This window comes from Xiphophorus couchianus, chromosome 7 (genome assembly GCF_001444195.1).
Source record: "Xiphophorus couchianus chromosome 7, X_couchianus-1.0, whole genome shotgun sequence".
NCBI classification, from domain to species: Eukaryota; Metazoa; Chordata; class Actinopteri; order Cyprinodontiformes; family Poeciliidae; genus Xiphophorus; species Xiphophorus couchianus.
Genome location: NC_040234.1, coordinates 14,525,640 through 14,553,088, shown reverse-complemented (window position 1 = coordinate 14,553,088; position 27,449 = coordinate 14,525,640). Strand labels below are relative to the sequence as shown.

Sequence of the window (27,449 nt, the reverse complement as noted above, 5' to 3'; positions counted from 1 at the left end):
GGGACTTGACAAGTCATGGAATGACTTAAATATCTGTTTAATAGCTTTGATATGCTGTACACAAATATACCAATTGTCCCGTTTTTTTAAATGATACCTAAATTTTGTATTTATTTGTATTTAATGCCAATCTCTAATCAGAAAAAGCATCTGATGTTCCGCAATATGAACTTGTAAAGCAGTAAATGCATCAGTTGTTTGATTTGTGTAATTTAACCAGTGGAATTGAGAATAATTTTGTGGATCTTCCATTCTGCACCCATGAGAGCATTAAAAATACTAGCATTTAATTCCCCACCTAACATTGTCTCAGATTCTGTGAAATCATGAGGACAAAACTCCAGAGAGCTGGCCCCCAGTGGACTGCAAGTTGTTTATTTTGGGGTTTCTAAAGATACTTTTGTAACTTACCACAGTCCAAGTTTTTAGGAATATTTTTACATTGAAGCTAAGGGGGAGTATCACTATTGTTCAACCCTGTAATACATTTGACTGGAAACATAACCAGGATGTTCCCAAACTCTTGCACTTGCAATGCCGAAATAAACTCCAGCCACCACGTGACCCTGAATCGGACAAAGCAGCTACAGACAACGGATGGATAGTCAGACAGAGGTACCGCAATGCAAAAAAGGACACAGACAATTCATCTGAAATCCCACATTCTCGTTGAACATAGACACTCCACAGGCGCCAGGACACAAAGGCAACAAACCACAACACTCTGCAATGCCAGATAATACAGTTCCCAAAAGTGCTTCCATTCACTTCTGGGTTTGAGATATTTTCGGTGTAGATTTAAGGTGAACTTGTCTCATTAGAAATGGTTAATTATCAAGGGTTGTATTTTATAGATCAGTACTACACTTACTGTCATTGGTAGTCATTTTTATATTAGTTGATTTATTGAAAAATGTATATTTGTTATTATAATAATACTGGCAGTTCAGGACTGCACTTAATGTAGCAGTACTTTGAATAATTAATTTAATTAATCTTAGTCTTTTCCCCTATACCTTAAATAATTTCTGAAAGTAAATTTTGAACTGTCTAAGTTTTTTTTGTTTTGTTTATTGACTGTCCATTTCTGTGGGTTCCTAAACTGTCCCTTACAGGAAAATATTTTTTTCAATAGAGAAGCTTTTATCCATTATATCCTTCCAGAGGTCTGTCTTATTAGTGGTTTGCTTTTCAGCTAAAGATATTGTGACCCCTTCTTTGAAGAATAAAATCAGACTCCAATCCCTGAAGAACTATTCTTGGGACAAGTCCTATATCAAGATATCTCATACAGATTTAAAATAATGTCATCCAAAAATATGTGGAGCGTTACATATAGCTAAAAAACCTGACCGTGACTGGCACCCCATTCCCATCAGCCCTGTTGCTTTGTGCCCAAATGTTTGAATTTATTTTGAGGCATGATAAGAAAAGGTTTTCCAGCTGAATTCCCTCCATATTTTAGAGCTGGCTGTGGTCTGCTGTGTCCTGCATGTGGAATGCCAATGATTTCTGAGCAAGGGTAGAAGTGGAAACAAAGGTAGATTGTGACCTAAGAAAAACATTTACACAACCTTTACATAAAAAATATAAAATAAAGTGCTTTTAACATACAGCTGTGAAAGAAATAAGAAAATCAAAATTAGCATTAGGTGGAATAATCCTGATTTGTAATCACGCCTTTCATGTGTCTCAGAACACTCTCCACCAGTCTTCCTCAATACTTTTGGGTTCAGATAATCACTAATCAGTTCCTCATTTGGCAGAATAATGTGTGTTTGCATTGAAATTCAAGAGAAGCTGACATACATGCAGAGATGATGTTTTAAGGAAGAAATGGTTTCCGGAACTTTACATTTAGTTTCCTGGAGTAGTCGACGTCATATTGTGTAAATATTTTTACGCGTCCATCACATTGTTTTTTCAATGTAATAATCGACGCCGTTATTATACAATGCACAAGGATATTTACTGCTCTATCTTTTAAAATATGTTAATTCAGACTGGTGTTCCTGTAAATAAAAGTTCAATATTTGAAAGTATAATTTTACTATTTGGAAAATGAGAACAAAATTTGAGTGAAAGTCATTTCTACAATGCTCTAAAGAATTTAATTCAACATGGTTTATTTATGAGGCCCCAATTCACAGCAAATGTCATTGCAAAGTACTTTACAAGATAAACAGTTTGAATTCACATACAGTTATAGAGAAGGATACAATGATTTCTGTTTACTGCAATTATTGCACAACCACATAAATTAAAAATGAAATTTACTGTGAATAAGTGTAGCACTGTCCTACTATCACCATAACATCTTTTAAAGTCTTAACATTATCCCCTATTGTTTGCATGGTTTTAGATTAGCATCTTCCCATGGTTTAAACGGAGTCAATTTAATTTCACTTCAAAGTTTCAGTCTTTTGCCTGTTTACATATAAGCTTTGGGACTGACTGGAAAACTCGTATTCCTTTAATGCAGCAGTCTCTCTCTTTGATCATTCATAGTGAAATATGGACACAAAAATGTGGCAATTATGGATTTGATCTCCGCACATAATGATCCAAATACTCAGCAGCACACGTGCCTGTGCAATGCCACACAATCTTCTTTATGTGGGAGATTCAGAAACATTTTGAAACACTTTGATCGAGAGAAAAACTCTATCAGAGCTATTCACAAGCTCAGCTGAGTGCCACCTGGGTCCTGGACTGCATGCTATACGAAAAGCCTATTTTCCACAGCGGTAGGAATTGCTATTTCCTCTTTCACTTCCGACCCTCAAACAGCGGAAGTAGCTGCATGTAATGTGAAGTCCATAGGACGCAGAGATAAATAAAAAGAATAACATCAAAAATTACACCCAGCAAGTAAATACTTAACTCTGCAGGAAGATTAAATGGAAAGCCTTTATCTTCCTCTTTATCCGAAACGTCATTAATCATTGAGACGATGTTATTAAGCCACATTAGTGCTCACATTAGTTACTAGATGCAATAATGAAAACACAACAGGCTCATAAAACTGAGCACTGTACCTCATACATTAGCAGCTGCCAAGGTCACATTAGCATGTCTCATTAGTCAATGCCTTAGACCCGTGTTAGCTGTTTCAGGGAATACATCACTTTATCTACACAGATACTTTTCATCCCTCAGGAAGATTACGTTCAGATTCAAGGAAGATCAATAAAACAAATCTGTCCCGATTGTTTGATTAAAGAAATGATGCTGATCACCTGGTCCGCCTCCTGGTATGACTGATCATTCCCCGCACAGAGAAGGCGGCCAGGAAACTTCTGCATGATGACAGCATGATCAGACAAAGGAGAGAAGTTAACACCAATCCTCTGAGCTAAAAAACATCCCAAAAAACTGCTTGCATCCAAATTCCACTGTGACCGGCAAGCGTAAGAACTAGGACAAATGCGGTATGAATTGATTTTATGATAAATAAAAACATCTGTTTGTGACTCATGCATGAACATTGTGAGTGTTGGTGAAGAAAGTGGACCTTGTTTTCATGCAGCCATTCATTTCAAGAAGAAGAAAGGTTGTTTTTTTTTTTAGAAAAGAATAGTTTCCTTCATAGACCATGTGATGATCTGAAAACTTCCCAAATTACGGAGCCAGGAATGGGTATAACAGCTGCTATTAATTAAGTTTATCATTCTGTTACTGAAAGGTAGCCAAGCTAGTTTATGGCGTTTTCTCAATAATCGCATTTTATGCTGAGAAAACCAGATTTCTTTTTATTACTATGCTGTTGATATTTGGCAAAATGGGTTGACTTTGATTATCCTCTATGCAAACAACTGAGTTATAGTATTTAGTATTTTGCTGTGGATGATGCCCCTAATATTGCAGCGACAATGTTGGTATACCATCTCGAGGTTCATCCTGCATCTACTCTTTTGTGTCAATTCTTTTCAACACAAACCTATTATCAGCATGACTGTTTAAGACATATTTAAATGATTTTTAAAAGTAATTTGTTGATCCTGCATGAATGTTCCTTAAGCTGACATTTTAAGATTGAATAAGAAGCTAGCACAACCTTCCTGGTTTTGGTCAGACTCAATTTATATCCAGGCATGAGAAAATAATTTTTGCATGTCATAAAATACGTATGTTAAAGGTTAATTTTCTCAATTATAATGAAACTTATATTAATAAGGTTTTATTAAACTGAGATAATGCAATATTTACTATTTACTAATAATCTTGAGGTAAAGGGAAAAATAATTAAAATGACAGAATAAACTTTTTAAGGTGTGTCATCTGCTGGGTTCCATGCTTAAACCTTTGATTACATTTTTGTAATCAACTTTATATGTGATCATAAAATAAACCCATATAATTCCTGAAGCTAAAATAAATCACTAATAACACCGGAATTTCTGCGAGAACTGCTCATTTAAATTTACAATGAACTGAAAGCAGAGACACCTTTTTCATGCTCCAGCTAACATCATGTCTTATTAATGCCTGCCCTGCTGTTGAAAGTGAGCAGTTCCCCTTAGGGTAAAGATGTGAGTGCCTGGTCCAAGTGCTATTGCACTCTGGAATTAAAAGCAGAGTAAAAGGTGGTTTTCTTGCATGACATATTACAGCACAGTTAGTTCTATAAAGCTTATAATGTCTGTAAACATCGCCCACTGTGGACCTGACAGTGGGCGAAAGAGAACACTGGCTTCACAACTAATTAAAAAAGAAATCCAGAACTCATATTTCATTCGAGGCAAAATACATCTGTCTTTTGTTTAGTGAGTTTTTTTAAGCCACAACACAGAATTTTAAGAAAGTCGATCACATCTAAGGGAAGACACTATTTTAGTCAACGTTAACTCAGATTAACTTGCTAAACATTATAAAGTACGCTTGAAAGAGATTGAGATGTAATTACTCGTTACATCTGCGTGCATTGCCAAGCTGCTGATCATTCAGAAATGTTTCGCAGGAAGGTAAAGTGCAAAGGACAGTGTTTTTTTTTTGTTTTTTGTTTTTGAGAAAACTGCTGATAAACTTTAATTTATGTGACAGTGCATACCACTAACATCATGCATTTGCTGCTTGATCCAAATTTTTATAATTTACTATCATATTGTGCAACTGGAATAATAAAGTATTTCAAGAAGTGAAGAGAGATCTGCAGGAAAAAATCTGGAATGCTTGCATTTTAAATTCTCAAGCATTCTAATAATAATTCTATTTCTTACCTTGAGTTTGTCATATCGGTCGCTAAGGGCCGCCACTTGGTGGTCTCGATGTCGGCCGACAAGTTTGCACAAGGCACAGATCAACTGTTCGTCTGTTACACAGTACATGTTGACTTTCTCGTCCTCGTGCTCCAGACACATGAGTCCCCGGAGATGGGAGTCCTGCAAGGGTTCAATCAGCCGGTGGCCCGTGAAGGGTTTCTTGTTTGGGTGGGTGGCCTTGAGGCATTCCTCGCAGTACGATACCTCACAGGTAACACAGGTCTTCACTGCATCCTGAGGGGGGTCCTGCTCGCAGAACTGACACTGCACTCGGTCCGTAGGAGATGTCATGGCTTTGCCTTCTGGGATCACTCGCTCACGACGAGTCTCACTAGGGGAGTTGGGTCCACTTAAAGAGGCTTTCTGGTAGCGGTCGATGATGTTCTGTAGGGTCACGTTGCGTTTGAGTCCCTCTAGGCCTCTCTGGTTGAGAGTAATGACATAGCGACAAGTTGGACACTGGAAGGCGCTAATAGACTGGATAAGCTCGCTGGGGGTGCAATGGGAGACCAAGATACGATGGGCACAGTTGAAACAAAGACTGTGAGCACAGGGCAGCAGCAGTGGGTCCTCAAAAAGCTCCAGACAGATTGGGCAGGTCAGCTCAGACTCTAGTGTTTCCATTTTCAGGCACAACAAAGAGGGATTGTCAGCAAAATCCAGGGAAGCCGATCAGCTATCTATGAATGACACAAAGAAAAAAGCTCAATAATAGAAAGTTGGGGGAAAAAAGAGTTAAAAACTAATTAAATAGATGTTGGAGTGATTCAATCCAACTGTCCATATTTAGAAATGAGTAGAGAGGTACAGAGAGCAGATATGGTAAAAATTCTAAATCAGAAAGCTTAATCACAAGAGCTTCTAGATTTCACAAGCATTAAGAATCTTATGTGGAAATTGGTAGTCAGGGTAGATGATTCGAATATGGGTTATTTTCAGAATCAGTAAGGTGTTTAAAAAAGGTCAATGGAAGCACAGAGAGGTAAAAGCCAAATTAAAACGAAAACTGTATTTTCTAAAACATGTAAAGACATGTCTGCAGCTCATTCAGGCTATAAGAGAATGTTGCAAATAGCAGGAAGTTTGAACATATACAGTTTTTAACCGCAAACTACAATGGAAAATGATTGATATCGTAATGTTGGCAGTCTTTTGGAAAGTGTTACAGAAGGGCTGCTTATTTTCTCTTGAGAAAATAAGCAGCAGTTGATGTTTCAGTAGCAATGTTAGCCAAAGGCAATTTAAAACGTCTTTAAAATGTCTCCCTACGTTTTTATCTGTTATAAAGTATGAGTAAAATATTAGTTTATGGTGACTGAATCTCCCTCACAAACACCATACAGTTGTCTCTACTGTTAATATATTTAAATAATGACTGTTTTCAAAAGAAGTGGTAGAAAAAAAGTGAATGATCAGAGCCATGACATCATAAGTCATCTGAAAAAGGACTTGAAATTTTGCTAAAATTAATATCAGCAAGTATTCTGAATGGTGTCTCTCTAAACAAAGTACAAATAAAGCCTGAATTAAGCAAGACTTTTGCACACTATGTGTTAGTTAGGATAATCAGAATGTATTAATTCAGTCCCATCTTGAGTTTTATTAGGCTTTCCTTTGCAAGATCAACTCAAGATTATGTATTGTGTAAATATTTGTGGGACAGTTAGGATAAGCAGGTGCTCGCTACTAATAAATAACCCTTTTGCGTATTTGGTGCAGATCTGATTTGCTGAACTTGAAGAATGCAGCTGCAGCTCATTTTAATTTGGCTCAAGGGGAGCCTGCATGAGTTCCCCTCTGCACGGTCGTCCACTGGGGAACAGAGCAGCGAGGACTGACAGCTCAGCCAAGCAGAAGTCTATTGGCCTGCTTGCTGAAGGCTGGGGCTCCACACACTCACAGACACTAAGCCTTTGTTCCCTGGTCACTCAGACACCCCCAGCTGCAAGAGGACACACTGGACTTCACAACGTCTCCCTGTGCGAACTTTACCTCCACTCATTAAGTGTGAAGAGGGCAAAAGCTCATTATCAAGGACAGTCGGCCACAAGCAGCCCCTTGAAAATCGTGCAGGACGCCACAATTATCTCAGAGCAAGTTTGTGTTTTCTGTTGTTCTCGGATCTCCAGACTTTTGCTTATCTTACTGTGGTTACAACAAAAGAAACAATTGTTGAGCATGTCTCTTATGACTGGGAAGCATCTGCTAGCCTTTGTTAGTTTGTTACTTTATTCTTTACACACAAACCTGCCAATGCAACTGCCAAGAAATTCTTTTGCTGGCTCAAACATGATCTCTCCCCCACCATTGTTGACAAAAAAAACTCAAACAGAAAAGCTTTCATAACAAATTTTGTTAAATGTACTTTATAACATTGTCTCAAGAGATATGCTATATATCTCAGACTTTCTAATTTAATTTCAGTTGAAATCCTTGTTGTTCTAATATTACTTTTTAAACATTTTTGACCATTTTGTTTATCAAAGGTAACATTTTTGAGTAATAAAACTACAAAGCAATAAAAGAGGTAAAACCGCAAAAGACACAAAAGCATCTCAGACTACATTAGGTTTTGCAGGTCTTATCAAACAGGTTCGCCTATTGGAGCATGCATTCTCTGATAAAAACAAGACAAATAAAGAGCAGTTTTAAATAAGCACAGCATGAAGAGGTGACTATTCTGATGTCATCACCAGCCTGGACTTATAAAAGCTTGTAAAATAAAACTGTGGTAAAGAGCCACTCCAAACAGCCCCAAGTATTTTCTGCATTCCTAAAAGCGCTCCCATTCATACAAAGTTTACTTTACCCACCGATGGATTTCGCCCCACTTTGCACTGCAGAGACATTTTTGCTTCAGGGAAACCTCTGACCTGAATCATGAAAATCTGTTTCTAGCAAATGCAATAAACATGGACTCCGGTGTGCAGCACGCATCCAGATGGCACAAGTTTTCCCGACCCCAGTAATCCTGCTGCAGAGCTGTCATTAGGCGAAAGATTGAGCAAGAGGTAGCAAGCACAACAGGAAAAGTTGCCCGACAATTCCAGGAAAGCCAGCTCCACCTACAGCAGGAGCTCCGGCCAGAGCTTGGGAGAAGAGGAGGAGAGCGGACAGCAGTGAGTGGGGAGAGAGGGAGTAAAACGTTGAAAACAAACGGAGGGGACGGGATTGTTGCGGAAACCTCGTCCTTACAGGCAGGTCAGTGTCCTGGCAGCCCTGCCCATTCAGAAATTCAAAGCTTCAGGATCAGTTTCAGCCTTCTTTGTGCAACTGTTCCCTCTGTTTCATACAGCACAATGCTGTGGACTCAAACTTTTCCTGGCACTTCCATCAGGGACTCAAGGGTAAAAGTTGACGACACAAGCTGAGATGAGAGTTGGCCGGGCTATACAGCAGGGTCATGACTCTTTTTGCAGCCAGTGAACAAGTGATGAGGACCAAATAATAAGTCCTGTTAGAGGCAGATCCTCTCCGGAGTAATTCAAACTCCAGCATTATCCTACAGCTTGCAAAATATCTGCGCAGTCTCAAAGGAGAATGTTCAATAAGACTAGAAAATGAAGCCAGACATGACTTAACATCATCGGCAACATCCACATCTGTCATAGCTGGCCCTGATGTGGCGAGTCACTGAGCAGCCATCTGCTTACCATGTGTGACTATTTCCGAACACACCCCTGCTGGGTTTCGGTTTGATCCTCCTGTCACTCAAAGGGGTCCCCCAGGAGGCTCGCCGCTCTCAGAGACAGACAAGAAGCTGTAAATATTAAAAAAGCTCTCGCTCAAGTCCAGACAAACCTGTAGGTGCTAACTTCCAGGGAGAGAGAGACGTGAAGGGAATGTGACTGGGATTCCCAGGGTGCTTGCTGTGCAGCTTCCAGCGGGAAATAAATTCACTCGCCCTGGAGCAGAAAAGGGAACTTACCCATTTGTTCAGTAAAATGATGAAAGACAATGTGAACATTATAAGCTTTGCTCACATTCTAACTTTAAAGCACATACTAATCAGTTTTGCATAAAATATGGGAATTTGATTGACATGCCAATACATATTCACTTCATATTAAACTATCTGTGTGCAACTTAATCTCAAATAGAGCCAGCTGTTCTGTGAATAACTTACAAGTTTGTTAAAGCTCATTAATGTACAAAAGCATCATGAAGACAAAGGAACATGTCTGACAGCTCAGAGGTAATATCGGGGTGCAGTTTAAAACACCAGCTTTGATTATGTAGAAAGATCATGGCACCACTGCATACCTGCCAGTGGCATAAAGAAAGGCATTATTGAGAGAGATCCTTAAGTCCAGTTTGCAGTCTGCATGACACATCCATAAGAGACACAGTAAACATGTTGGAAAATGGGTTCTATTCACATATGCCTTAATTGTCTCTCCTAAAACACTTACATGCAAGACAAAGGGTCCATGAGGATACCCATGTTCACTTGACAGTTAAGAGGGTTTTAAGAACTACAGTGAAATGGTTTAGAAATAAATTGTGTGTTCAATGGATAACACTCTGCATCTATCTGAACATAGTCCACTGTAAAACATGGTGTTGGCAACATCTGGGTGTGGGACCTTTTTTCAGGGACAGAAAAGCTGGTTATAGTTGATGGAAGATCATACCAAAGATCATGCCACTGAAGTGGTATTCCTATAGGATCATTGTCTGAAAGGTTGATAGAGCTTCTTATTTTAATGTAAAAAAGTTCACTGGGGGGGAAAAAAGAGACTTTTTTCAGGCCGTGTTAAGGAAAGCTTGGTCTAAAACACTGGAATTCAGCCCCAAACGATGAACCAAGGTACTGAAATGACATGTGGAGTTACATTTTGATTAGGAAGTAATAGGTCCTTTATAGATGAAACAATTAAAATGTCTTTGATATGAGGGCAATTTCCTGCTCAAACGCTTCCTAATCCTTTTGGTTATGGTCTTTTATCACCCTTAATGATAGTCCTGATCCATGTAGGCTATTCAGACTCTGAAAGATTGTTATTGCTCTCTGTCTTCTTCCCTGGGCTGACACCTAACATATTTATCTGTAATCCTGTCCTGGTAGCGTGGCTGTGACCAATGAAGGGGGCCAGGGCTGGAGGAGCAGCAGAAACAGCCGGCTCTGCTCAGTTCGGCTCAGCTCAGCAGCGGCCCACTCAGGCCTAATGTGATTTACAGCTGCGGTGGCACCAGCCAGCTGATTAGACTGACTAATCTACCTGATCTGCAGCTGCACACATTACCCAGATCATCATTAATGGAGCCTGTACGGCCGAGACACAGGCTGTAGTTTAAATGATTAAAGAGCGCAACCTAATTACTAACCCTAGCATCTCTGCGACTGGAGTTTAACCTCATCTGTACATGTTGGCACGGAGAGAATAACGGTGTTCCGGGCTAATAATAAGCTTCAGGTGAAAACCGTGGTTCTAAATGTATCGTTTCTGGCATTTCAGAAGTCTGGTTGTGCTAACAAGTACATTTGGTTTCCTGTCTTACAGTCTGAGCAACGCAGGTATTCCTGGTCGGCAGCAACTTCTCATTTCCTCTGAGAGGCTTGGCAGGTGCCATCAGCGGGAAAACACCCTATCCTTTCCACGACCACAGGAACTTCAAGGAATGTGACTTTCCAAGCATGCAGCTGCCACCCGCTTCCTCCAAGTTCAACCACGGTTAAAACTACTCTGACACTCGTTGAGTTAAAATGTCAATGTACTCATTTGAGTTTTGAGTTTTTAAGTTTGGAGAAGTCGTTTAGGATTGACGATTTCCAAGTGGCGAAAACACGTAAATGGCGACATCTTGTGGTTGTTTTGCATAACTGCATACAAGAAAGTATTCACTCTGTCACACTTTTAGCAATAAATTAACAAACATTGGATCAAAATATGAGAAAATATACCCGCTTTAACGACGGTGACTTTCAAATAACAACTTCTTGGAAAATTTAAAAACTTTTCTCAGAAGTAAGAATATCTCGTACATCTCTTCGAAAGCTTTAGTTGTTCTTGCTCTGACCTAACTTTGTCTTTTGAAAATTTAACACAGCCCTTAAAAATGTTGATGGAAGCACAGAACTCTAAGATTAAAAAATAAGATTTTTGAGATCAAACCATTTTCACAATAAATACAGTTTTGCTTCTTTAGAATGATCCATATTAGGTCTCAGAGGTGATGGACTGGAAGTAATGGCTAGTCCAAGATGGGCAAAGACCAAAATAGATTTCTGAAGCGTCATTGTTTTTTCCAGACGCTGTTTTGTCAACATTTGAATATTCATCCAAGTTGCACTTTGTTGGAATACATTTACCTAGAAAGTAATTAGTTGCAAAGAAAACTGAGTGTGACGTCAATGTACTCACTGTTTTAAACAAACTGAGAACTTTGAGGAAAACAATGTTACTATCTAATTTAAGATGGCTAAAAAGGTCTGGTATAATAGCATTTACATGAACTACTACTATATTGGATTTTTTTTTTTGCACTGAATTTTCTACCAGATACTTACAGTGTCAAGAGAGGCATTACTTGTTCTGTTTTCTGAAAATGATTTACACAGGAAGGTCATGGGTGGTGCACCACCAATTTTATCTCCAGTGTAATTAACTTCCTAATTCAAACATGACGATGCGTTTTAAAGTTTTTTTTAAAATGGCTTTTGTGTTTAACGCTAAGGTGGTGTTTCTGACACTGGAGTTGTTTTGATTCTGCTCTGGTTTTAGCCCCTCCTACACTAGCTTTTACTTTAGCCTCCAGAACCAACTCATCTGGATTTGTACTTAACAAAAACACTAAGAAAGAGAGTTATGTTATACTGTAGGTAAGATATCAACTGCTTATAAAGCCTAAACAGACTATTAAACAATTCTTAACAATCCCTTCAAGCACTTCATTGGTTCAATAAACGCTATAAGGATCTCCACATGTGTTGCCATGGTGACAGCTTGTTGTGTATTAGTCGCAGGAGTGATCAGAAGCAGTGTGCTCATTTGGAAAGGTGCCTTGCATATCTTTTTAAAACAACCAGTTATTAATTAATAGGAGCCACAAGAAAATATATTTTCCATCTCCACAATGAAGTGGACCGTGACATCTGATAATGATTTAAAAAAATGGATCTGTCGATAAAATGGCAATAATAAAAGGGAGAGACCATCCTTTTGAAGATGCACACTCACAAATAATGCATCAAACTAAAGTAAATGTGCCAAAGAATATTCCATTCAATTTCCAGAAAACCTGCAGTCAAGAATGTGTTTGAAAATGTCTAAAAGCTGTTGCAAATGACTGTTTTTACACAGGAAGTCTGCTGTAGCCTCAACCCACTCATTTCTGTGCTGTTTAATTCCAGAAATTCCCTTCAGACCTTGCTTAGTCATCACACCTCTCATCCAATCGAGTTCAAAACCTTAGGAGAAATAACATAGCCCGACAACTTTTGCACCTAAAAAGATCCCTGCCTGGAGCTTTTTAAACACATTATGACTCATGTTCTAGCAGAAAAAAACTCCACAAAGGCACAGTAACATTACACACTGGCTGTGTTCTGAGTGACCTCCTGACTTACCTGCCTCATGGTTCCAGCCGTAAAGAAGCAAGGGAAAGTACAGAGCCACCTCCACAGTCATTCACTGCTGATATTTAGTCTGCGAAGCTGATCCACTGCGGCGGTCTGAACTTAAAGCGTAGTGACTCGCCTCTCAGACTCTCTGTGAGTTTCTGAGCTCTTAACCCTCCTCTGAGCCTGCGGGAGGATCAAAACTTGCCACCTTTTTATCTACTCTGACTGAGAACCATCCCATCTAGATGCAGTGGGCTGCAGGATATTGGTGAAGCCAATAGTGTGAAAGGGGGGCAGGACTTTTGCTTCTCTGCACTATAACTTGAGTCTATGAGACATAACTTGGAGCAAAGGTTTTCCAAACTCACATATATGCCTCCAGCTGAACACCAGAAACAAAATTAAACTGTTAAGTTCCATTACCATTATCCTTAACCTCATTAAATTTAGTTGAAAGTATTGGAGCTGAAAATTTGCATCATGCTCACAGCAAGAATAACTGAAGTCAAGCAATATACTTTAATATAGATGCTAGCTCTTATCAGCCATATTTCTCAGATTAAACACAGGAATGTGCTGAGATTTGTGACTGCAGACTTAAAAAGTGTTGAAAGTTCTCACACACCCTTGGCGTCTGCTCACAATTCCTCAGTTGCTTAGAAAATAACTAATGTGGAAAGACTGACCCGGTTAGCACCTAAGCAGTGCAAGAGAGCGAGATCACATCAAGTCTGATCAGTTTCTCAGCTGAAAGTTTGTCACCGACATTGGGTATAAGGATTTGTTTTAGAATTGGATCACTGTGCAAGATGCATGTTTTGCACTGTGGTTTTACTTTTGTAAAACCACAGTGCAAATGGCATAGTTTCACTTGGATTACAAAGCAGCCACATTCCCTTGCCCAGGAGTCCTCATGTTTCAGCTCAGCCTGCTGCATCAGGAATGGTGTGAAAATAAATAAGAGAAACTAAACCACTTTAGGGACTTAATGGTCAATATTCCCTTGAAAAGTAACACATAGTAATGCTTTTACAGGCCAATTAACTTAAATTTAGCCACCATAATGTGAAATTTTGAAGCCTATAATACTTATATTTATCTGTCTAGAAAATCCATAAATTCAAACAATTCTCAGTTGGTTAGAAGGGTCAAAATCATTACACCACCACACTAAACTTTTGGCACAAAGCAGGAAAGACTTATGCTTTTGCACCATTTGAAATATTTTGACTCTCAGCTAAAATTAAGTCTAATCAGACATGGAAGCATTTTTTCAGTGTTGTCTAATTTGGTGAGCCTCTGATTGTGGTCCCAGTTTCCTGCTCTTTGCTGATAGGAGGGTCACCCTGTGAGGTCCTCTGCTGCTGAAGCCAGTCTGCTTAAGGGTTTGACATATTGTGCCAGAGATGTAACTCTGCATATTTTGATTGTAACCAGTGGTTATTTCAGCTACTGCTGCCTGTTCTGTTATCACAAACCAGACTTTCTATAATTCTCTGACCTCTGATGCCTGTAACCTGATTTTCATCCACAGAAATGTCACTTTTTCAACCATTCTCTGTAAACCCGAGTAACAGTCTTATGTGAAAATTTCAGTAGATCAGCAGTTTCTGAAATACTCAGAAGCCTGTCTGACACCAACAACCATGCCACATTCAAAATCACTTGAATCCCATTTCCTTCACATTCTGATGCTTAGTTTAAAGTTTAGCAAGTCGTGTTCGCTATGTCTAGATGCCTGAGTGCTTAAATACATTGAGCTGCTGCCATCTGATTGGGTGATTCACTGTTTACCAAACTATCAAAGAGTTATATCTAATTAAGTACCCCTTGAGTGAATGGACATGAACAGGTGCAGAAGGCCACTGCGTGCCACTAGACTGCTTGTTCATATTCAACCTCCTGTTCAAAAAATATTTGCATCCTAAATGCAAATATTCACAGAATACTGTGAAGCAGATTCAATGCAGCAGACCAATACACTGTCAAAGCTTAAACAGAAACTCTTACTCTTTCATCTGGACTTTTTATGCATCCTTCTCCAAAGATACAAAGTGTGTCTTACCTTACAGTCTGTTAGTCACTCAACCAGACAGTCCAGTCATGGTGACTCAAAGATACATAAAGAAACCAAAGATGAGAGTTTTCTAAAAAATTGTGACTTTGCTCAGAAGACTTCCTCTACTTTTTAACTATCTGTCTGGGTGATGCCGCTTCATCTGTTTTCCTCCTGTCACTGAAAGTCTTCTCACACAAGCCTGTTTTTTTTCTAATCCTCTCCAAAGGAAGCCGAAACTGCTCCAAATGGTTCAACCAGGCACCGACTTCTCAGGCTTTTCCCTCTTTGTGTTATTTTGTTGGCTGGGATCATTAACTTGGTCCCATGAGAACACGAGGAGGTAAATAACCACCCCCTCCTTCCTGTGGAAGCTGTCAATCACTTGTGATGATGAGGAGGTGAGGGGCTGCTCTTAGCCTCTAAGGAAACACTCCTGATTGGTCACCAGGGAGCAGAGGTGCCCGGCATGACAAATGGGAGCTCTAAGATGGATAGGATTGCTCTGTTAGGGTTACATGCACAGCCATAATAGACTTTTACACAACTCACTCATTTGCGTGTCATTTAGAATAAAGCTGCAGACTTGACAGCAAATGTCTCTGCATCTGGATTTGAGTAAAAAATGTGCTTCGTTTAATACATTGGCAGTTGGGTAAATGCTAGGGTCAAGCTGAATAATGTCAAGATCTTTTAAATGACACTTTGGTACAGTCTGGACACTCAGCGGGGGGGACTACGAGGGATGCATTAAGCTGCCGTTGCTATGGCAGTTTGGCAGGAGCAGTGATGCATCCTGCTTCTCAAGCCAAATGCCATTCTAGTCTTTTCACTGGCCAACCCTCAGCTCTCTCTTCACAGATTGTTTGTTTCTTCGTCAAGCCTACCACTGTCTGTTAGTTTCCTCTTCCTCCCAACATCCAATGCCAATTTGAAGTCAACAGCATTTTCTAAGGAAGTGAAATGTGTAGAGACACTGTAACTGAGACAATACCTGAAAGAGGTCACTCCCCTCACAGGACCAAGACTAAACGCTTTAACTGACAAATGACGAGAAACAACAGACACATTAAGCACGGCTGTGAATCTGATGCCTGTGCTTGACTCATTCTGAACACTAATAGATTTGTAAACAGCAAATCCATTTTCAATGCCAAACACAGAAAGCGCTGAAGTAATTCAAGTTCATGTACTGCGTGAAATCAGTTAAAAAATGTAAACATTCATCAGATAAAATACATGCAGAGATATATTATTAAGCTTATTTCTGTCAAGATGATTATGACATACAACTAAATAAAAGCCAAAATTCAGTTTTTCAGAAAATTTGAATATTCCATAAGATGAATATAATTACGTCACATGTAGTTATACCATGTACCACACTAGTTCAAAGTGTTTTGCACTCAGTATTTGATGAAGGCCCTTTTAACAGGAACTACTGCATAAATGCGGAGGGGATCACTCTGTTGTTCTGATGAGCTGTTAAGAAAGACAAGTTTTATTGATAGTGTCCTTTAGCATGTCTCCAATGTTGTTCAAAGTCTTTTCAAGTCTAAATTTATTCTATACCACGTATAACCACCAGTAGTTGACAGAAATGCTGCACGAAGTATAAAATGAAAGCATCCCCGCCCCCAATAAAAACTGAAATAATTGCAAGTTCTCTTATTAAAGGACCTGCAACACATTTCTGTATTCATTTCACACACAGAAAATTATTCATTTGCAACAAAATGACATAAAATCATGGCTATTTACTTTGACTTGAGAGACAAGCAGATATGTGAGGCCAGTGAAAACTGGTTTGCTCTCTTTGGTCATTCCAAAGGTCACATCCTTCTCTGAACTGTAAAAAACATCAAATAAAAAAAAAAGAAGTCTGTTTTTGGTTTTGTCTTTCCACAAAAGAAAATTTGTCTGGGTTGTGGTTTCCAGTAACCCGTCTCCACCTCTCCCGCTGGAAACTCAGGCTGTTCCTTGCTCTGGTTTGACACACAAGGTTTCTCTTGCTTTCAAGAAAAGAGATATAAGATCTTTATTTTTTGGATATATGAGATAGAGTCCTGACAGAACTTTTAATTAAGTGTTTTAGCTGTCACTATTAAGTTTTTCACATCCTCAAACATTTTAAAATAAGCAATTAATAGTCTGTGTAACTACAGTATGCAGTTTTGAAATTGTACTGTGTAGCTAATCTGGAAACTATGACAAAAGGTAATACCAAAGACCCCCTGTTAAGTCATGAAGCAATTATTATAGGCATTTTTATCCAATTTCACTCACCCCAAGCAGGCCTGATTACAGCCAGGTCTGTAGAATTAAGAAATATGGCCAGTCTACAAAAATCGTTCCTTTGATGACTCACCCTGAAGGTCACAAACAAACCCAGAATAACATCTAAACACTGCAATCTTCATTTGTCAAAGTTAGGGTCAGTGTTCATTATTCAACAACTAGAAAGGGACTGAGCAAAAATACTATCCAAGGTGATATTGACTGGTGAACAAAAAGAAAACAATGACCCATCTCGTATTTAGAAGAATATTTTTTCTGGTAGACAAGACAAAAGTGGTACTTTTTGGAAGTCATCCTGCTGCATCCTTCATAAGACATGTAACTTAAACAAAATTACATCATACAGAAAACATTAAATTGGTGGGAGGCTTGTTTTGCCATTTCAGGACCGTGATGACTTGATGTTTGTAGCAGAAATTATTTGGAACAGGACAGTCATCCAAACACCAGGAAGTTCACTTCTGAAGGGCTAACACTAAGACCAAAATGGTGGCTTTGGAGAGGCCTTGCCAAATCCCATTGAGATGATGTGGAATTACCTAAAACAGATTCTTCATGCTTGAAAACCCTCCACTGTCACCATGGTAAAACAATTCTGCAAAGAAGAGTGAACAAAGATATTTCCAAGAAAGATTAAAGACTCATTGCCAGTTATCATGGGAGTGGTTGCTGCCAAGGATGTTACCACCAGTTATTAGGTTTCAGAGGCGTTTTCTAACAAGGCCAGATTGGTCTGGATAACTTAATTTCACTTTATAAAAGGAAGGAAATTATAAAACTGCACTTTGTCTTCTCTCATATCACTGTCTGATATTAAAAGTAATTTACTGCTATAAAATAACAGAAGAAATCAGTGGGGGAGGAAATACTTTTTCACAACACCCTATCTTAAGTGAACAATATAAAATGCTGTCACAAGATGCCATATTGTCAAATGATTTTTACTGTTTCTGCATTTGTATCGGTGGCAGTGAAGCTTACAAATATTCTAGAATAATCCCCATATAATTACAGCCAAAAAAACCCACATATATTCCCTTATCAATTAATAGCACAACTGTCCACAAAATTATTCCAAACAAATGAATATTCATCTCCATTAAATGAGGCCATTTGCAGCCTAAGGCAGTCCTCTTGATGATGGCTGGCACATCAAGCTGCATTAATTAGAAAAAGACCTGCAGAGGGCCAGAAACGCCCTCCTGAAAAGTAAGATAAGTAGTTGGAGCAAAACAGGCCATGAAATTGAATGTTGCATAAACATTAATAGTTGAGAAAGAAGAGGGAGGGTTTTTTTTTTCTTCCACCTGCATAGTCATCATGTCATAAGGTTAGCTATGAATTTGCAGTATAAGCAGTTCCACCAGAAAATCCATGTCATGCCAAACAAAGAAATCCTAATTTATGCATACAAACATAGACGGTACAAATAAGATTTTTCAAATAACGCATTTAAAATGAATAGTCATTAGACAGCTTTAAAGCAGCCAAATATGCTGAGTAAGGTAGAAACAATTTGAATAGCCTCAGATGCAAATTCATTTATCTTCAGAAATAATCAGTAAAATCAACTCACATGCTAAAGTCCTGAGAAATCTTTGAGATTATTTTCAAGCACAAGACAAAAAGGAATCTCCCATTGAGAGCTGAGATCTCTATTTCAGTAGCACATTGATGAGAGAATAAACAAAACATACAGTAGCATCCTAGCTGCTCTGTTTTCCACACGCCCTCCTTCATTGCTGGATCTCCCCACCCAGCCCCAGCCCCAGCCCTGTCTATATGCTCATGCAAGCATAAATCATGACCAGCAAGCATCACGTCCACCAGGCCATTTCATGGATATGTTCTTCATTAATGCACCCCCACCCCCTTTTTGGGGTTGAGCAGTTGCCCCTGACTCCCCACCCACCCTCACAACAAAAAGACAAAGAGGTAGCAAATGCAGAGACAAAGTGGGGGGGTACACAAACCTTGGGGACCACATTTTGATGAGTTTCTAACTACGAGGCCCGGCCTTGAACAGATGGGACCGTGTCTCCAGGGTTGTGCTGCATCTCTGCATTTAGCGCACACACACACACGCACCCCCCCCACCCCTATACATCCCTTTAACCAACTTCTGCTCACCAAATGATGCTAGGGAGATTCTGCTCTAGATGTGATGGGCAACATAAAAGAAAATGTCTTTTATAATATTATGTTTGGCATCAAACTTCTATGTAATCACAGTAATTAAACTCTGAAGGTAAATGTCTAATTAGGTTAGCATGTGCTTACAGGCATTAGGATGGTCTTTTTCAGTACAAGTGCTGATCTAAGCGACTATAATCATTTTTCTAACTAGAACAGTCCTCACTCTGCCAGTGAACAATAAGATGAAAGCAAAGGCTGCCCTCGTCATGGCAAAAGTTCAACTTTTTAATTGCTTTCATGCCTTAAGACATGCTGCCAATGACTAACCCACAATCAGCTTGAATATTAGCCAAATGAATAAAAATGTTATTGAAAAGCTAATTAACGCTTACAGCGGTTTATCTTCAGAGCAGGTAAAGTTAGTTCAAAGAAATCTAGTATGTTTTCTACTGTAGTAAATTATACTAACTTATTCTCTGCACATACATACAGAGACTTAGTTTAGTTTGAAATGTTTATGAAACCTGATAAGCACCACTGTTTACATTTATGAAAGAGCAATGTTCTAAAGAAACTAACATTTGTTTTGTTAATTCTATAGACACAATGCTAGGAATATTTACACATTTTGTCATGTTGAAATCACTCATTTTAATTTGTCATTGGGATTTTATCATCAGACCAACACAAAGTATTATATAGTGAAGGAAAGGAGTAAAAGGTTTGAATAAAAATATTAAAATTGTGAATTTGCCTTGAGACCCCTTTACATTGATAGGTCTAAATAAAATGTAATCCAAACGACTGCTTTAAAAGGTTACCTATTTGGTAAGGAGAGTCCACCTTTTTGGGATACATGCAAAATGTTATGTGAGACTGAAAGCAAACTTTGGACATCAAGCTAAACATACCATTCTCATGGGAAAATATGGTGGTGGCATCATCAGTCTGTGGGGAAATAGCTGAGAGACCAAGAGCATAGAATCAGTCAGCAGTTTTGTATGTCACAAAAACAGCCTTTATCAAAGACGTGCAGGTAAAATTCCAACTATTGCAAAAATAACGGCAAAAAAAAATACTGCTTGCATTTTCCTAGAAGGCCTGTAGGGAATACCTACAGCAAATATGTGGAAGGAGGGACTTGGGTCAGATGACACCAAAATAAAGTCTTGCTCAAAACATGCAAATGTAAGCGGCAAGAAATTAGCACTCCACATCACGCTCAACATATCATCCCCATGAAGAGACTTGACGGTTTGTTTCACCAGGTCAAACAAGTTTATACATGACTATGTTTGTCACAGGTTTATATTTGTATAGCAGTGACAAAGGTTGCAAGGACATTAAAGCTGGTAAGAGTTAGCAGCAAGATGAAATCTGGGAATATCTGAGAACAAAATTTGTGAAAGACGATTATAAATAAAACATCAATACAATTAAGTTTTTATTAAAATTCTAAGAGCCCTGAATACTTCACACAGTACCTCAAAGTTTGCCGACAATCTGTTTTTAAACAATAAAGTAAACTTTGCTATTAAAAAAGAAGTCTTTATGTTTTATTTTAAGTACTATAAGAAGGGATCAAAAGAAACTATTGTGGTCAAAATAAAAAGTCATTGATCATGTCCCAAAGAAGCTGGTTGTACTTTGTGGCTACAGAAAATTGCAAAATGCTTTACTGTCTGGTGCTTTCTCGCTTAAACAAATATGGGAAGGGATTTTGGAAAAGAAATATCATCTACTATTTTAAGTCCACACCACAAACTGCTCCTCAGAAAGTCTTGACTTTTTTTTTCCTTTTTTTTTTTAAACGGAAAAGAAAACGTATCTACTTTTTCGAAAGGGTTCAGTGAATGCCTGCTGCATTCTTTCTGCTTAGATGACTCAGTAATTGCTTCCAGCTTGTGTGGGAATCTATCTCAGAGAATTTATCACATCTTTATCGCAAATCTCCAGCCAACTAGCTTTATCAAAAATTATGATAGTAAAGCATTGAATCCCTCCCCCCCCCCCCCCCCCCGCACTTTCTGGCTGTACACCCAAACCCCTGGCCTCAGTTTGTATTCTTGCTTTACAAGCAGTAGTCGCTTTGAAAGACAGAACCTGTTCGACAAAGGCAGATAAGAAATTGTTCTCCGCCGGGTGAAGAGTTTTCAGACAATGCTGTTCCTCCATCTCTGTTAAACATTACAACCGTCACACTCGACCAAGTTTTGGTGGAGTCAATCTGAACATCTGTGGTGGGGATGTGTTCACATGTCCAAGGAGGCAGTCGGAGCCAAATGCCTCAGCCCAGCTGTTTGAGTCAGGATTAGGTAAATTTCAGTTTTCTCCGAGGTTTTGTTGACATGTTGACATTGTTGGTGAGCAGTTAACATTATTGAGATGAGATTTCTAAAACAAACAACAATATATTGTAGATAATCCTAAGGGTTGATATCTAACAATGATGTATTTACCATCATTGTTATCTTAGGGATGCACAACTGAATATTCTCATTTGCTGTCAATCAAGACGTCAAACATTTCTTCAGGACATTCCTGAATCTTGGCTGCTAGAGAGTTAGAGAAATGGGTGAAATATATATATTTTTTTCTGAGATATTACTGACACCATGGCACTCAGCTACACTTCATTGCACATAACTGCATACACTAGATCTCAAACTTGATTGCACCACTAAACATCCAGTTTCTGTGATGTAAAAAAATACACAATGATAAGTCGCTTTAAAAATGTTTTCCAGCATTAATGCCTTATATATGCTATATTATACTTTTACTTTATGTATAATTCAACAAAAATGCAGCTAATATTTTGGGTAAACATAAGCACCATAAACTCATACTTTGCTCAAGGACATTTTGATTCCTTTTCAGCCTTCTTTGGTAAATCACCATCTTATCTTGACTTGGTGCTGTAACTTGCAAAAATTCCACAAATTTCTGTCTACAGGTAAATCTCCCCAAATTTTCTAGTATTTTTTTTTTTGTTACTCAGCTCTGGTTATTACTTTCCAAATCATTACTGAAAGATATTTTCAGTAATATCCAGTATCATCATTACTGAAAAATATCCTAGTGTTAGGATATGGCTTAATGCACATTGTATTGTAAACTCCCACAAACCTTGTATATTGTTTAAAACTATTGATAATATTCTTAATGTTCCACAAGACACTGAGCCATCATTTGAGGCATGTGAAAAGTTTCTACAATTTTGTGTGGATAAGGTGGCAAATTCCCATGGTCAGATAGCATCTCCCCTTACGTCTGTCCCAGTGGTCTTAGTTTCCTGCTCTGCTATTTTTCACCAGTTTGAGCTGGTGACTGTTAACTGTTTAACAGAGATTACTGATCATCTTAATACCTTTGGTTCATCTATGATTGGCAGACTGGGGTGGTGGTCCCCCTGTTCAAAAAGGGGGACCGGAGGGTGTGCTCCAATTATAGAGGGGTCACACTCTTAAGCCTCCCTGGCAAGGTCTATTCAGGGGTCCTGGAGAGGAGGGTCCATCGGATAGTCGAACCTCGGATTCAGGAAGAGCAGTGTGGTTTTCGTCCTGGTCGTGGAACACTGGACCAGCTCTACACCCTCAGCAGGGTCCTGGAGGGTGCATGGGAGTTCGCCCAACCAGTCTACATGTGTTTTGTGGACTTGGAGAAGGCGTTCGACCGTGTCCCTCGGGGAGCCCTGTGGGGGGTTCTCCGGGAGTATGGGGTACCGGGCCCTTTGATACGGGCTGTCAGGTCCCTGTATGACCGGTGTCAGAGTCTGGTCCGCATTGCCGGCAGTAAGTCGGGCTCGTTTCCGGTGAGAGTTGGACTCCGCCAGGGCTGCCCTTTGTCACCGATTCTGTTCATCACTTTCATGGACAGAATTTCTAGGCGCAGCCAAGGTGTTGAGGGGATCCGATTTGGTGGCCTTAGGATCTCATCTCTGCTTTTCGCAGATGATGTGGTCCTTTTGGCTTCATCAGATCGTGATCTGCAGCTTTTGCTGGATCGGTTCGCAGCCGAGTGTGAAGCGGCCGGGATGGGGATCAGTGCCTCCAAATCCGAGGCCATGGTCTTGAGCCGGAAAAGGGTAGAGTGCCTTCTTCGGGTCAGGGGGGGTGTCCTGCCCCAAGTGGAGGAGTTTAAGCATCTCGGGATCTTGTTCACGAATGGGGGAAGAAGGGAGCGGGAGATCGACAGGCGGATTGGCGCAGCGTCTGCTGTCAAGCGGGCGCTGTACCGGTCCGTCGTGGTGAAGAGAGAGCTGAGCCAAAAAGCGAAGCTCTCGATTTACCGGTCGATCTACGTTCCCACCCTCATCTATGGTCATGAGCTTTGGGTCATGACCGAAAGAACGAGATCGCGGATACAAGCGGCCGAAATGGGTTTTCTCCGTAGGGTGGCTGGGCTCTCCCTTAGAGATAGGGTGAGAAGCTCAGTCATCCGGGAGGGACTCAGAGTAGAGCCGCTGCTCCTTCACATCGAGAGGAGCCAGTTGAGGTGGCTTGGGCATCTGGTCAGGATGCCTCCTGGACGCCTCCCTGGTGAGGTGTTCCGGGCACGTCCCACCGGGAGGAGGCCCCGGGGAAGACCCAGGACACGCTGGAGGGACTATGTCTCTCGGCTGGCCTGGGAACGCCTCGGGATTCCCCCGGAGGAGCTAGCAGAAGTGGCTGGGGAGAGGGAAGTCTGGGCCTCCCTTCTGAAGCTGCTACCCCCGCGACCCGACCTCGGATAAGCGGAAGAAGATGGATGGATGGATGGATGAATGTGCTCCCACTTATGCTTTTTTAAAGAGCTAATTTCTACTTCCGAGCCTTCTGTGTTTGCTGTTATTAACAGTAATCTGTCCATAGGTGTTTTTCCAAATGCTTACAAACATGCTATGGTGCATCTTTTGGTTAAAAAGCCTATTCTGGATCCAACTGTATTGCTAATCTTTACGCCTATCTAAAAGCTATCTTTCCTTTCAAAAGGTTTGGAGAAAATTATTTACAAACAGTTCATGAAATTTTTAACAGCAAATAACATTCCTGAGGTTTTTCAGTCAGGATTTAAATTACGTTACAGCACATAATGTGCATTGCTTAGGATTTTTAACGATATTCTTGTAGCCACAGACTCTGCAAATTGTGTGATCTTGGGTTTTATTGGATTTAACAGCTGGATTTGATACTGTGGACCACAAAATTTTAATTTGTCACTTAGAGCACCTTACAGGCATTCGATAAACTGCTCTTGCCTGGTTTAGCTCCTATCTGACAGAGCATTTTGTGTCAGCCTGGAAAATTTCAAATCTTTCCGTTTCACTTTCTTGTGGAGTTCTGCAAGGCTCTGTTCTTGGGTCTCTCTTTTATCCTGTAATTTTTTTCTTCTTTTCCCTTGGGCTCCATCTTTATAAAGCACAAATATTATTTTCATTTTTATGAAAACAAGAACAAGAAGAGAGATACTCTCTTATTAATGTTTTAATTCCTTGATGAAGTAAAGGTGTGGATGGACCTTACGTTTCTTCTTTTTAATGACAAGAAGACAGAGGTTTTGTTTTTCAGGGCTTCGAGTGTGTAGATTTTGACCCTCTGGCACAGTATTTGAAAGGCACTGTCACCAATCCTGGGGTAAAAATGGACGGTTATTTTAATCTTGACAGGCAGATCACCTCAGTGGTGAAGTCCAGTTCTTACCATTTGAGACAACTGGCATGTACATTCAAAAAAAAGTATGTCTTGATTACTGCAATCCCTTATATCATGGTATCTCACAGACACAGAGGATATGATGCCCATAAAATGGATAGAGCTGTGCCAAAAGCAGGCACTGTCCCTTTGTCTTGTTTAGTTTTCACATTCTTTACTTCCCCATTTAGTGTTGGTTGTTTCACCAGATCAAACAAGTTTATACAAGCAGGCAATCACAGTGAATTTCTGACAGCTGAACGTCCACATTAATATTTAAATAGATGATGTAGTAAGTGGAAGACTCAAGAAGTACAAGCTACAAAAGTGTAATTTGCATAGCAGGATGTGGGTTTTGTTTTTTCTTTCCTTCTTGGTGACATTTGGTCTATACTTCTTACCAGTTGGTGGTGGTAAGGCTCCATTAAGTTAACTGCCAAAATAAAAATAAAAAGTAGAAGAGCCATCACAGTCCTAGCAGTGGTGTCAACCACACCTCACTAAGATAGGAATTTATGTTGACTTCTTCCTTAGAGTCGCTCTCAGCAGCTAAGAATAGCACGTTGTTCTAATAATTGCATGGTAGCTAGCATTAACTATTAAATTAACTAAAACGCTTCTCTAGTCAAGTCAATGACATGAAATTCACACACGATGTTGACAATTAAAGTAATCCATATAATGAGTCTAAACCAAAGTATTTGTCAAAGAACGTTGTGGCTAAAACATTAGAGTTTTAGCCATTAGACCATGGAATAAGTATCTACTAAAAACAGGAAGAAAGGGATTTTCAAAGAGCCAAAGAAAGTAGAGAAACTAGTTGTCAATATTTAAAATTTCTTCCTGTTGCTATGGATTCAGCTATGCTCATGGTCTACAAAAATCCTTTCTGATTAACAAAGAACTGCAGAGTCGTAGGGTTCGTAAAAGCAAAAGTACCTTAAAAAATCTTACTGTTGCCCAAAAAAAACATTAAAAATATAAATAATAATGATAACAATGTTTGCAGTTACATTTCAAAACGTTCAATGGGAATGGTCAATGGCCTCATTTGCAATATTTCAATCAACAAAAACATACATGTGTTCACCACTTATTTGATATACTTTTATGAAAAAGCAAGACTTTGTTACAGCAATATTATTATTTTCCAAAGCTTCGCAATGCACTGAACTGCTCCCCATTCATCAGAATGTCATCTGCAGTGAATTAAATTTCTTTTTAACTAAAATCAGTGCTTGATTAATCCCAACCTTTCACCTCTTCATAAGAAAGACTGGCTCCTTGGGAATGTTCAAAATTCATAGTCCTAAAATGTGACCGTGGATATGCAAACACATAATTCTTAACATCCTGCTTCTTTGTGCTGCTATTGGCTGTCATAATGGGAATGATCTAGCGACTGCTCTTGCCCTGTCACAACAACCAGGCACAAAAGCCTCGCAGCTGCTATTGAAGTTGGCACTGAGAATGCAATGGATATGGTTGTATTTATGATTTGGAGGCAGGGCTGGGGAAACAGAGCTTAGTGATGAAAAATGTTTTACATCCAAAGCGCATTTACCAAAATAATCCATTTATATTGCCAAATTAAGTCAATTCTAGAACCAGGAAAAAAGATAGCATTAAAAAGAACCAACACATTTGCTCAGTCTTTCAAGGAGTAAGAAAAAAAAATTGGAAAGCTTACCTCATGGAAAAATAAAGAAAATCCAAGTGAGTTCACCAATATTGCATGTCCAGACTTTGCCAGACCAAGACTGCAGTATTGCTTTATTAAAACAGGAAAGATAGGACAAAACCAAGACTGCTCATTGAAAGTTGGTCTTTGCCTTTCTTTCTGTGAGATTGAAATAATACCTTTTTGCCAGATGAATGTTTTCACCAGCAGCTGTTTTACGAGGAAGCTGACATATCAGAGCTCCTCAGCTGTCAGCAGATGTGAAGCATGTGAAAACAGGGACGTTTTTGTGACAAAGCATCTGGCTCCCGTCTGAACCGACTTTGTAACTAAATAACTCAAACAGCCAAAACTCTCTTAATGAGTTCATAAAGTTCAGTGCTTCTTCCAGCTCTCCTCCATGCACGTGTTCACTCATGCAGACTGCAACATGCCTGTTTCAGTAGACAAAATAACAAGCATCCAGGTACGAGGCTTAATGTGCTGTGATCGATATTCTAAAATCAATAATGTCTTTTTCAGAAAGACCTGCAGGATTCCCTATGCTCTCCCAGAGCTGATCAGCTTTCTACTTGATTCAGCCAAATCAAAATCTTAAGAGTTGGAACTCCTTCAGTCCAACAGAAATGCTTCTTAATCAGATCTTACCTTCTTCCCCATGGCTGTATGTGCTCTCTCTGGTGGAGAAGGAAAAAGCAGAGAATTATTTTTAGACAACTGGCTATTTCCCTGAGGAGGAAGACAGGCAGGAGACAGAAGACTGAAAGGTGTTCATGCCTGC

The 27,449-nt window shown here is 39.5% G+C and overlaps 1 protein-coding gene across 5 annotated transcripts in view; it reads right to left on the bottom strand.

Moving 5' to 3' along the window:
* Window positions 1-27,449, bottom strand: part of mid1 (midline 1) — a 43,527-nt gene extending 16,078 nt beyond the window's left edge. Inside the window, exons 1-3 of one of the 5 annotated variants that reach the window (XM_028022878.1) lie at window positions 27,317-27,449; window positions 5,220-5,941; window positions 3,240-3,299 (exon numbers count right to left, since the gene is read on the bottom strand). In XM_028022878.1, the coding sequence (XP_027878679.1) occupies window positions 3,240-3,299; window positions 5,220-5,885 (726 nt within the window). In that variant the 5' untranslated portion in view covers window positions 5,886-5,941; window positions 27,317-27,449. Of the gene's footprint in view, window positions 1-3,239; window positions 3,300-5,219; window positions 5,942-8,074; window positions 8,275-12,831; window positions 13,017-14,890; window positions 14,915-27,316 lie in introns of those variants that run through there. The other 4 variants (XM_028022881.1, XM_028022879.1, XM_028022880.1 and 1 more) reach the window with 4 other exon arrangements.